The following is a 13,703-nucleotide window of genomic DNA, read 5'->3' as shown; positions in this document are numbered from 1 at the left end:
ATGTCTTTTCCCTACTAGGTTTTCCCCAGAGGCACAGGAGTATGTTTACACATTTACAGTGCAAGAATCCAGGTTTTGATGCCTGTGGTGGGCAGAGCACAAATAGCCCATTGTTTAGCTTTGTGCTTAACCTACACACAACATAACAATAGCAACCTTACAAGGTGTTATCCACTGCATTGCACACTCATCGTTCTTAATGTCTGCTCAGAAGGACAGACACATTTGCCGTCACTATTAAACTGTTGATGTCAGATGTAAATAATTCAAATTGAATCTCATTGGAAGGGGCTATTCACAACAAAATGTTAACACTGACATCACCAGCCAGGGGTACCAATTCTTGTTGATTTTTTACAGTTTATCTTTGTAACCAATTAAAATAAGCCACTGTTTTCACTAAGTAGAGAAAACTCAGTTTTCACCACTATTGAAATTGTAGGCTACCCAAATACATAACAGTCAACAGAAAATTTCATTCGCAATTTTATAGGATGTGAAAAGAATTGTAAAGGAAGAAAATATTCAATCTGTTCCAAATCTTCTGATGGTTTAACACCTGAACTTAAGTTACAACGAAAAGTTGGAAGGAAATAACCGTCTAGAGTATGAGAAGCTCGATCATCGACTACATTACTGAATTGATCTTCGACAAGTACAAAGAACTTACTAAGCACTTTCATGAAGCATATCATGATGAAATGCTGCAAGAAGATTTCCCAACAGAGCCTCAACTTGTTTCATTCATTTCATGGGTTTCACAGGAGTTCAAGGATTCCCAAATGTAATTTTATCCATTAGTTGATACTGGTACTACTGAGAGTTTGATGTTGTAGTGTTTGACATTACCAGTCAGGGGTACCATTTGTAGTACCAGCCTGTTGGTACTGAAATAATGCATAAAAAGAAGTTTTTTTCTACAGAAACAAAGTGGATGATGGGTCCATGCACAACACCAAAGAGTAAATTAGATGTATGTCCAATAATCTTATTTACTGTTTACAATGTTGTCCATATAATGAGTAATATATTGAAGAAATTGAGGAAACACTTGACTCCAATAGTAAAGACCACTTGGATATAAGATTGAAATATAACCATTCAACCTGTTTCTGAACACTGCAACCATAATGTACATAATTTGGAAGGTCTTGTTTGGGATTACAATGATAACTGGAACTGCATCAGGACAGAATTGTATGGAAGGGTACGTGAATGACAAGACTGAAATCTGTCACCAGTCTCAATAGAAGGGTTTGATACAGGAATTTGCTAACTTTCTCTGGAGGTGTTTCACAAAAAAATAAACATTTTGGTTTACTGCTTTTACTGTTATGTTAGTTTTTTACTTCTTTACCATTTAACTTTTCAAAATTCTGATATTTAAAGTGGTATCTTATGTAGATTAACATGTTTTCAAGATTCATATTAAGTTTTAAGATAGTTATGAACTTATCTTGAACACAATATATTATATTTGAGATATTCTCTTTATACAGTGTGATTGCTTATTACTTTAATTTTTCGGTTAGATACAACATATATGGCATATCTATTTTGTCACACATTACTACTGGTGGTATTGTTGTCTATAAAATTTCAAATTTCTTTTTGATTTATATTTCTGAGGAAGGGCTGTTACTGACCTGAAAGCTTTATGCTTAATAATTTTTTTATCTTTACTCCTTTCTTCAAGTTGCATCATTGAAATGTAATTTGTAGTTCTTCACATACGTTTTTCCACCATCATTTTTAGGTATATTAAGGTAGCACACACCTTATAAATGTGAAAAAAAAATAACACAATTGATTTTAAATTAATTTTAAGAGATTTTACTCACTTCAGACTAATTCATCACACCCATAAAAGACTGGACCCATTTTCAGGAGTATTCTATTATGTTTCTAGAAATTATCAGATACATAAGGCATTTCTCTATTTTTATAATATGCAAGTTAGCTACAATGTTAATGTGACATGATATGTGCCAGAATTTAACTTCACGTGTTTCAATATATTTTCACACACAAAAAAAATAGTAAAAAATGTTACTTTTCTGATAAAGAGGACAAAACTGAAATAACACTATGTAAATGGTATATGTTACCTTAATTGAGAAAACCTTGAACCACTCAATACTCAGTTTTTGTTAGTATATGTCAGTGGTTCCCAACCTTTCTAGGGCTGCAGACTAACCAACCAACTTTAAGAACTTTGGCAGACACGATAATATATAATTTTGTGTATTTTTATTGAAAATCCCACCAACCCTACTCCCACTTGTATTACTATACAGTTAACAGTAATGAAAGAAAAAAGGCTATATGAAGTTCATACATTATTATTATTGCAGCAAAATATAAAAAAAATCAATGTTTTTTATCTTACTAATTGTTGATATTTGCAAGATCCGTGAATCTACTTGTCTGACACAATAAAGTTCTACCTTGGCTTGATTGTAAAGATAGAAACACAAAGCTTGTCATACACCCAACCTACTCCTCAGTTTGGTTTTGGCAGCAGTCATTGCTGAGGAAACTACTTCATAAAGATAAAGAAGAAAATGGGTGCAGAGTCTTCAGTGCCAGGTTGCCAAGTTTGGAATGCTCGTGCATTTGACAATTAACCGTCTTGTTATTTGGCTTCTCAGACTGCCAGTCTCTCCTTAACTACACTAATGATAACATTTAGGATTTGTAACTAATGCAAGTAATGCACAAGAAGAATTTTCAGTTCAATTGGAGACCATACTTTTTAAGACACAGAAACAACTCAACAGATGATGCTGGGAGTTGATGAAGCCAGACTTGGGCCTTTTATCGTTAAGGAATCATCAAGCATGACTACTTGTGTATCAATAACATCACTCACCAGTGCCCTGAACTCATACGAGGAAGATGACCTTAATCCCATCATTGGTGCTTTGTTGATGGTTGCTTCAGCATCTGTACTATGTGATACACCACTTGAAGGAGATTCACTAAATTCCAATCTTAAAGAGTACCTTACCCAATATTTAGCAGCCTAAGAAACGAAGTAAACCTCTTATTTTTTTCTTTTATATCCATCATGAAGGGGCTTATCATTGATGGCCAAGTATCTGCTGCATTGAGGCTACAAGGCACTTAACCATCACTATCTTACTGATTTCCTGTGCACCTAAAAAATATGGACAATTGAAGGTTGGCAGTATTACTATAAAGTCTAAGCAGCAGAGCACCTAGGAACATGTGCTGTTTATGGAATTTAATTTTTAAATCTCCTGCTTGAATTGGTAAAGGGCATTTATGAGCATTGAGGCACTTTTCACCCATTCACTGGCCCAGCATGGCCAGGTGGTGAGGAAACTTATGTTTTGAGGGTTGCAAGTTTCAAATCCCCATCACACCAAACATATTCACCCTTCTGTGGGGACATTATAATGTGGCAGTTATTCCCACTATTTGTTGGTATAAGAGTAGTTCAAGAGTTTGCTGTCAGTGGTGCTAACTATCTGTCTTTCCTCTAGTCTCACACTGTTAAATTAGGGGTGGCTTTTGCAGATAGCTCTTATGTAGCTTTGCACAAAATTAAAAACAACAACAAATAATCATCCATTCAAGTACTGTTAGCAAACAATGTTTGTTTTTTTCTTGTCAGTGCCCCTTTCATTATCAACAAAATACTATAAACAGCATGGCTGCAGTGTACAGAAGAAAAAACAAAATCTGACCTGCATATGTGGCAGCCCATCACTGCAATGAATGGATTTGAGCCTAAGAAAGCTCTTAACTAGAGGGGCAAGTATTGCTGCAATTCAAAAAACTTGCATTTCACCCTTCTTTAGTTAAGAAAAAAAGTCTTTAATAAGGTAACTTTTACTTTTTAACATTTATGTGATTGGTGTCCACATAGACATGATGTAAAAGGCTATAAACTTGTGCTAATCTTTTATTTCAGACAAACATTATATAACACGACAGTCACTGTTTCTTTAATATTGCTCCTCTTGGGTATGAACCATACTCAAGTTGAGGGATATTTCAACTATTTATGTAGATTAGTATGAGTTTAGATTAATCTCTCTTTTGAATATGTGTAATATAAATGATAGTTAACAGAAGTAATATAGGAAGTTGTTGACTTGTCACCATCTTGTGCAGAATTCACTTTCCAGTTGTAGCAGCCAAAAAGTTCTATTAATGTGAGACATAAACAAGACAGTCAGTAAAAGTTAGATCTGGAAATAAAGTTTTGTCTTTATTCATTCCAATGTGTTGTTTTTTTTTATGTCCATTTTTTTTTTTCTAAACATTTCCTGAAATGCTGCCTGTTTCTGATTTAAATGATTTCTTGTTGGATATCAGGAAACTTAAGTACCATGTATCTATAGTCTTCCTGTATAATGGCAACAGAACAAACAAAAAGTTATTATAGAACTTATTGTAAAATACATAAAGAACTGCAGCACTTTGTTTGTAAAGGGCTATAGCCTTCCTCTAAGTGGATGTAGACTGCATAAAGAAACAACAGACTGAAAAAGGTGCTTACAATGTAGCTAATATAATGGCTGTGATATATCTAGAAAGTATATTGGCCAGCTAAGAAATAGCTATAGCTTGTCTGTAGAATGACTGCAGATATCACGAAAAAACTGTGGAGCATACACAATCATACCTTAGAGAAAATGGCTTTTATTGATTCATTTAAAAAGGCATTTAAATATTTTATATATATCTATAGTTCTACAGTATATGTGTATCTATCATACTTTTCAATGGGTTTTCACTCAAACTTGGCAGGAATGTTTGCTATGGTAGGTGATGAACATATGTTTTTTAGTTATTTGATATAAAAAAAACCTGCAAACATCAGTGTTTCTTCTTTTAATGTATAATTCCTATTTTTATGAAATTATCTTAGGCAAGCTTACTACACCAACTACTAACCAACATATACTTTTGCTAGGAAGTTAAGCACACTTAATGTTTAAGTATTTGTAATACAATATATGCTTATTTAAGGTTGAGCATAGTAATTTTTAAAAAAATAGCAATTGTAGCTGACATAATGAATTCCAGCATTGAGTAAAGCACTTCATTGGTATGCTGTATATAACAGGCATAGTTTGGTTGATAAATTTACTTTTACACACAAGTTGTTAAAACACATTCTCTGTTGATAATATTTTTTTTCTGTACAACTAATCAGCAGTGTGTGTTTGCAGTTCTTCTGTCTTGACAGAATTTTGTGTGAAGAAAAAGGTTGAAATATTTTGTCCATTCTTGTGAACGTTAAAAGTAGAGTTTTAAACGTACAATGAACAAACACATTAAATCTATGATGTTTAAGCAAATAATGGTAGCTATTAAGTTGATCTGCATTTATTGCAATACGATGTTATTATCTGAAAAAAAATTTTAAAGGTTATGTAATTGTCCATTAATAATAAAGAATATACTGGATTATAAGGATAATTCTTTAATTTATCATAAATTCAAGAATTTAACCATATATTCAGTTCTGAATGCATCATCCATTTCAGAGATATGGAAATACACTTTGTATTGGTTTTGTAATTAAATCTCCTTTCTTCTGATTTACCATTTCTGTAACATATGTTAACTTGCAAACTTATGTTACACTGCAAAGAAAATGAAGCACTAAATTTCTTATACCTAATACAGTTTATAACTTAAGAATGTTTAAAGTGAAAAATGGTACCCATTGTTTTTTTAATGTCCATGTTCATACTGTTATTTTCTAAACACTTCCTACACTTGCTGATCTAAATACTTTCATGCTTAGTTTCATTTTGTTATCAGTATCTGGAAGTAATTCAAACAATACAATAAAAATAAAAGTTTATTTTTTTATTTTTGCCATAGAAGATTTTCATGATTCTAAACATGATACAAAAACATTAAAATACAAAATAAACAACTGACAACCTTTGGAAGAGTAATGTGACAAAAATATCTGTCAGCTACAGTAAAAACTACTTACTTTTGTCATTTTAAATGTCAAAATTGTGTGCCTTTACATGAAATTGTATAATACTTTTGTACGATATCTTAGTAAGTGGATCATGCAAGCTGAAGTTAAGATGTTAATCTGTGATTCAGTTTAACAGAAATGTTACATATATGTTGTATTTTCTTGCTGTGTTAAAATTCTACATTAAATGTTTTAAATTTATTCTGTTAACTAAATTTGTATAACTTAGTTCTGAATAACATCAAAGTAAACATTCTGAAAGACTTCTGTATATATTCTTTTTCTTATTTTTGTAAAAGGATAAAAATATGAAAGCTCCAAATAATGATCAGATGTGCTGCAGTTAATAATGCAAACTTGAAAGATATTATTATACATACTAGCAAACATTTAACTGATAATACAATGTTCTGACCTCTAAATGTTTATTACATATATAATCACATTTACTTTGAAGTACAACAAAAGTTCTTATGTAAATTCAAACACTGTGGTTTTGAGTACCCAAACATTATAGTTATACCAACAACCTTGTATTTTGTTAAGTAATAATCAGGTTAAACTTAAAGTGAATGAAAGTCATCAACAAAAGAAACTATATGTTGAACAGACAGATTGCATATACAATAATATTTTAACTTTTGTATAAAATGATTACAATTTTAGCTCAGTACATTCAATACCAGTATAGGTTTTATTAATATTGGGAAAAAATGGTATTATATGATACCATATACTGATGGATGTGTACAAACTTGGTCCATTGCTTGCTGAACATTTTCCACTGGAATCTTAGCTTCACACATGTTCACCAACAAATACAAGTAGCGTAGTGTATACTGATTCTATTCAAATAAAGAAAAATGCAATTACAACAACACTGTAAACAACTAACAAAGAAGTGGCTAGTGAAAAATAATGTTTTTGAAGTGGTAAGGAAATTCAAAGAGTAGTTGTGTATACACCCAAGACAAAGTGACTACTGAAGTGGATTATTTGTTTTATATGATAATGGAATGAGTTAATGAGGTGAGTTATTTGACTGAGAAAAGACAAGTACCTAATGAGAAAGGTTATGAATTTGAGATGATATGGGAAGAGGTTATTGAAAAGAAGGAGGTGTTTCAGATTATACTTAAAGTACTCAATGAGGAAAGTTGTTTGAAATGTGGTAAGTTTTATATGTTAAATAAGGTTTCATTTATATTAGGTAATTCTTCAAGGTAATAAAAGAAGTGTCCAATGAAGAAAGTTTCTTGTCTGAAATAATAAGATAAAGAAGATTGTTTAAGGATATAATGGAAGTAGTTAATGAGAAAAGTTGCTTCAAATACTACAAAGTTGAAGTTTAGGAGAATCATTTGTGTAAGGTGGTTAAAGAAATAGTTAAGTAATTTCATTTGAAGTGGTCAACAGATTATTGGCTCAAATACACGAGAAAAAACTAAGGTGTGCATTGTTTACATGTAATTTCTGTACATTTTTATTCACATTAATAGTTCTTTAAAGAAATTATAACCTAACTCATTTGCACAACTATTCCTTGAGGCACAGTGAACTTTATATGCAGGTTTAACTTTAGTAGTATCACAATAACACTAACTCATATGCTACCATCTTTATTTTACCATTTTTGATATAATACTAATTACTAGTTAAGACTGCAACCAAAAATACAAAAACTGTATAAAGATTCAACAAGTTTAAAGTTGTTTAAGATTTAATGAATAAAAACTAGATTTGTATATATTCTAATAAAGGATTTTATTCTTAATTTGTATAAGTGAGGAGTAAGTTACATAACTTCAAGTTTTTCAGCACAGTTCTTCAAGAACTAAAATTAATTTCATCACAACATATGATGTATTGACTGTGCACTAAACTGTTTAGTATATCAATTATCATTACTTTTTATTATGATTTATATTTGTTTTTCTACATACTTTATTATGAAAATTGTTTTGTATTTTTAGCCAAAAATATATGTTTAGGACTAACCTAAGTTTTCTAAGGTGGATAAATTCCATGAGATAATATTGGGATTAAGTTAAAAAATGTTGTTAACATTGAGGGTACCCAACTAATTAAACACTGTATTCTAATATTTATAAAAAGAAACTTAAGTATATTCAATTAAATATACTGAAGTCCCGGTTAAATTTTAGTTTCACTTTAAGTATATAACATACTCTAATCAGAAGTTATTGTAATTTATGTAAATTTAAACTGATTATCAATCTTAGGTTTGTATCAGTCAATTATCTATAGCTTCCAGTTTACAGCTAATACATACCAGAGTGACATCGAAACATTCTTCGTGAAAATATTCCAACAGCTTATAATAGCAGTCAAATTCTGTCAGTTCACTGCGTTCATTCCAAATGTTCATAACATCTTCTTCATGACTAAGCAGCATAATTAACTCCATCATTCTACTTCTTAAAAGTTCCGATTCTGGTAAAATAATCATAAGTAAGAAATGGTAAAAATAAAAAAATTAACAATAAAAGCATTTACTCCAATGTATACCACTGTTACATAGTAGAAATAGTATTAGTAAAAATGGCTTGAAATATCCATGCTGAATGCCTATTTAAAAAAACAACAACAAAAAACCAAATAAATATTTGCTGGGTATACATAATATATTTCACTTTTATAATTTGGGCACCATTAATAAATAATTAGACAAGATGGTTATCTTATTTTGAAATTTTCTATCCAAAGAGTAAAAAAATGCATCAAACCTCGTAAAGTTGGATCTGTATCCTACCTTGTGAGTAAAATAAAAAATAAAGCATTCAACAACTGGCTAATAATGTGGTATGAAAAAATTTGAGGAATTGGTAGCTGAATGTCAGAACTACAACCTATCCACCTCAAAACTGTCCTTGGTCTCTCTCTGATACAATCCTTACCTATCAAAGTATTTTGTAAAGCTCATGACCACTAACTGATTTATTATTAAGGTTTTTTTTCCATGAACTGCATGTAAATGAGCTATACTGCATATCAACAAAATAGTAATCACATAAAAACGTTGCTTAGTCTGCTATGAGAATTCTTAGAGAAAAAAACTAATTCTCCTTGCCAGAACCAAGAAGCAAGTCCCATTTCCTTCTTGAATCCTATTTTATGAACCTCCTTGAGTTGGTGAGACAGGTGAAAATGCTACTGACTATATATCCTGGCATTTTTAAATAAATATTATTTGGAACATGGAAATTGCCTTTGAAAAATATATTTGTGCATACATCACATATAGATTTAAAATACTTTTGAAGTAATCAATGACTGAAAAATGATATTAACTTTTGAAAGCATATTATAAATACAAAAAGACTGAAAGCCTTAAACCCTGCTCCATTTATAAATATAAAAGATTCAAGTTAAAATTGTAGTGCAAATACTAAGATTGCAGAATTTTATCTTATACTTTAAAAAAGTTATAATGAATAAACCAACTTAAAATTTCAGACAATGAAACATCATCACAAACATTTTAACCCTACTGACACAGGTCTACTTATGATCACGTATCAAAAGTCATGTCATCTCATTTGTAGATTCACATTAAAAATTTATTGGAATATTGTTATAAATGTATGTTAACAATTTTGATATCAAATTGTAGGTTATAATTCAAATTTTAGTATTATACATTATATAAATTTTTGTGTTATGTGGTATATTGAATACAGCATTGGTTCAAATTAGATGTTTGTGATGTGTATGAGTTAAGAATTAGATACTCAAATTATCAATAATTACAAACTAGAATTTAAGATATGAATCACCTATCTTTTTTATTTTCTGAAATAGTAATACATTTATCTATTTTTTGAAAATTCCTCCTCATGTTCACCTGCTTTGCCCAATGTCATGTGTATAACCAATCAAACCTTAGAATGTACCCTTATTGGTTTTTTCAGCCTCTGCAAAGTATTTGCACTCGAAAATCCTTTCTTTTCATTCCAGATTCCAAGTAGTAAAATAAGACATTAGTGAGCTTGAAAAATAACAAGCACAAAATGGTTACAAGGTTGATCCCTGAGACTGAGCCCATAATGAAAAAAATTAAAAGTAACCAAAATATGTGTAATAAAAAGGTACCTGGCACATTCTGTTTTTATAAAAGCAACATTTTGGATAGCTATGAATTGTCCTGTTCCACTATTTCAAGCCATAGCACATTAACTGTTAAACCAATGCAAAGCTACCCACGCCATGCATGATTAACTCTCTTAACATTGGTTTAGCCAATGTGACCTCTTTGTTCTTGTTTAATTTAATGTCTTTATAGATTTAATACTTTTAACTTTCAATACAGTGTTTTCACAATATTTGTCAGTCTTTTATTGAACAAGTTTTTCACATAAAAAGAAAACATTTTTAGTGAATATTTTAATAAACCAAAATAAAGATCTGTTTAGGAATATATTGAATATTTCATTTGAATAGTTTGTGCGGAAAGTGATTTTCATGTTAATATAAAAAAAAATACTTTATTTTACCTTAACAATCTCAAATTTCCTTTGTGTGATACATAAAACCTCTTAAATACATTTCAAACATTTGTTTTCAGTAGAACTTTATATTTTATCTACCCTGTCTCTATACTAGATCAGTCAATTTGATCAATTTCGTAACCAAAAAAAAACAACATCTAAATTACCCTTTTTTCTTTCTAGAATGTCCACAAATTGTAAAGTGAAACTACATTGATTTATTCTAAGTAGCTTTAAACTTTAACAAACAGTATACACCTATATATATAATTAAATTTAATTGTTTTATTGCCCTTTGAACCATGTCTAACTACTATCCATGCTGTAAATATCATAAGCTGTAAATTACCTGGGGGAAATGCAGCTCACATTATGCTATCAAATTATATTATCCACAAGCTACTCCAAGTTGCTCGCATTCGTGCCTCATGAAATATTTTTATATATTTATTTTACCTATTCTAATCTAAACTAGCCTAAAAAGATCCCCATTTTTTTACATTTTAGTTACTTTTATAATAATAAATAAACATGAAAAACATGAAATAAAGTAATTAACCAATTTGTTTTTTATCAATTGTCCTTATCACTTAACCTTACTTTTTATACCAATGGTCATAATGTACTAAATTTTTATTTATTTAAATTAAATAATGCACTAAACAGAAACTAATAACATGCACAATGAAGACAATTTTCCCTAACTCTTAAATTTTTCTGGCTATACAACAAGAGCCTTTACAAGTTCATCTTAGCTAATCATTAGCCTTCCCACACAAACAAAGCTTGTACTCTGAGCATAATTGACCATTGTGTTTTCAGAACACAATATTATAAGATAGGGCATTTGATAGATGGAAACCTTGATTTTTTTTCTGGTTTTGGGTAATATATAATTAAACATAAGAGAGAAGTATTAACAAATCCCAAAAGAGAGGATGTGACAGGAGGAGTCTGACTTTATATTTAATAGCCCTGTAACCGAACAAAATTGAAGGCTATAAAAATTAGGGTTTGTTTGAGCAATGATAATTTTATAGTGAATGGTTTATATTTAATTTTCATACTTTTTGGAAGAATGGCAGATAAAATAGAGAAGATGCCTAAAGAAAATGTGTCACACTTGGGAATTCAGGTTTATAAAAATACTGCCTTATAAAATTATGAATTTAACATTTATGTACTATTAAAATGTGAATTAGTATCTAAGATTTTATGCTTCAAACTGGTATAACATAAACAAAAAGTAGTTTCATAAAATTTTGAATACAAAACACTAAAACATTGTATGATGCCCAGTAAAGAATACCCATGGCAATATGGTTGCCACTTTCATTTGGCAATGGATTCATATATTTTGTTACTGGTCTCAAAGCTTTAAAGCTGTAAAATTGAACTACTCATCTGATTTCATTTAAACTCAATTACTGAAGAAGTTTACCTAAGTTTCTTTATGAAATTGCTGTTAAATGTTTTGTATAGATCCTCCTATCAACTTATCCCACTTGTAACAAATTTAATATTAGTTTAATATCTATGTTTGTTTCAGTTTAATATATATTTAGAAATTCAGCAAGTAACTTATATTGTCAAATATGTATTGTGCAAGTCCTGCCTATTCTCTAAATTTGTAGAAGACTTGCAAGCATAAGAATAAACAACATATGATGTATGTAAAATATCAGTGATTGCCAGTATTGTTGCCAACAGTACTTTCTAGAACCTCACCTTCCAGCTCATAAATCGACATGCCAAAAGTTTTAAAATATTGTTTGGTCCCTACAGTCAGTACACTATAAGCCTTGGATGCTATAATTGCGATAAACGATTATTAATCTGACAATTATAGATATCTGACCAAGAACACTTATAGATTTTGAACATTACAACCCATTTAAATTAGTGGATTAACTTTGAACATTGGTATTTATACAAGAACATTAAATATCTTCATCAGTATAAAATCAGTTTATAAGAGGTGTGAGGCCAGCCAAGAATATATAGCTAATTAGCTTAAGCAAAGTGTAACAATATCAACTCAGAATTAATTCACTCATCATGACCAGGACCATCAATAAAACATTAAGTTCCAAACCAGACAGAAGACTCAGTATAGTTTCTAAAACATTTGTATATAAACCATTATTTGTAATAATCATTATTATCAATTGTAATATTATTTGTATATTAAAATATATTTGTGTTAAAAATGAAAATTCTGTGTATCAATCTTGTTGGCAAATATCATAAATGTGATACATATCAACATTCAATCAGCTTCCAAATTAAAATTAAAATTTCCAGATATTTAAAATTGTAATATGTAACATACATAACATAATAAATGAGAAAAATTATAATATGTAACACACTAAATAAACTATTCTTTATATATGTTAATTAACTTACTCTCATGAGGTTTCTTGATATATAATAACATAAATTATTTCAACAATAATGAGGCTAAAGCAAATGTAAATTATTCTTGTAACTTTTTATTGCAAATTAAAGCACATTGCCATTACTTTCAATACACTTCCTGAGCATATTCTTATATTGTACTGAAACAGTATAATAATCACATAATTGTAATAATAAAAATTTGTTTTAAGGTGTTTTTATCCATGAGTAAGTTCATCACACATAGCAATATTTTTAGATGGTAGTTTTACCCACACATTTATTCTAAAGAGTCATAAGGGACAAGGTCCTTTGGAAATTGTTATACAATTTTTAAAAAAAATACTAGCTACAGCTAGTAACATTAACATCATAAAACATCATCAAATAGTCATATATTCTGTGTACCTGACATATATATATATATATTAATTTTGTTCCAGAAACTAGTGAAGTGTTATATTTCTGGTGAATAAATAAAAACATTAATGAAATTCTGAATATTTCAAAATAAATTTCCAATTATAAAGTAAGTCTCAAGTACTATATTATAAAGTATTAATTATTTTTCTGTTTGTTTTTTTGAAATAGATTATATGTAAAAGAACATCCTAGCTATTAAAAAGAAAAGAGAAACTTGGCATTAACTAATTATAGGAAAAACAAATTTCATGTGTGTTAGCAAAAAATGCTACAATTCTATAATTCTATACAAGAATACACACAAGTATGAGAGTATATGTTTAATTCCTACTAAGTCTAAACCATTTTGGTTTCAGACACTTACTTTGAATGAGTTAATATGCTAACATATATTA

The 13,703-nt window shown here is 29.6% G+C and overlaps 1 protein-coding gene across 1 annotated transcript in view; it reads right to left on the bottom strand.

The window, feature by feature from the left end:
- Positions 1-8,270: 8,270 nt before the first annotated feature.
- Positions 8,271-13,703, bottom strand: part of LOC143222958 (legumain-like) — a 33,338-nt gene continuing 27,905 nt past the window's right edge. Inside the window, exon 12 of the mRNA XM_076450194.1 lies at positions 8,271-8,431. Coding sequence (XP_076306309.1) covers positions 8,417-8,431 — 15 coding nt within the window. The 3' untranslated portion in view covers positions 8,271-8,416. The remainder of the gene's footprint in view (positions 8,432-13,703) is intronic.

The sequence above is a fragment of the Tachypleus tridentatus genome, chromosome 8 (genome assembly GCF_004210375.1).
Source record: "Tachypleus tridentatus isolate NWPU-2018 chromosome 8, ASM421037v1, whole genome shotgun sequence".
NCBI classification, from domain to species: Eukaryota; Metazoa; Arthropoda; class Merostomata; order Xiphosura; family Limulidae; genus Tachypleus; species Tachypleus tridentatus.
The sequence above is the reverse complement of the archived record's forward strand: the minus strand, read 5'-3'. Positions and strand labels throughout refer to the sequence as shown.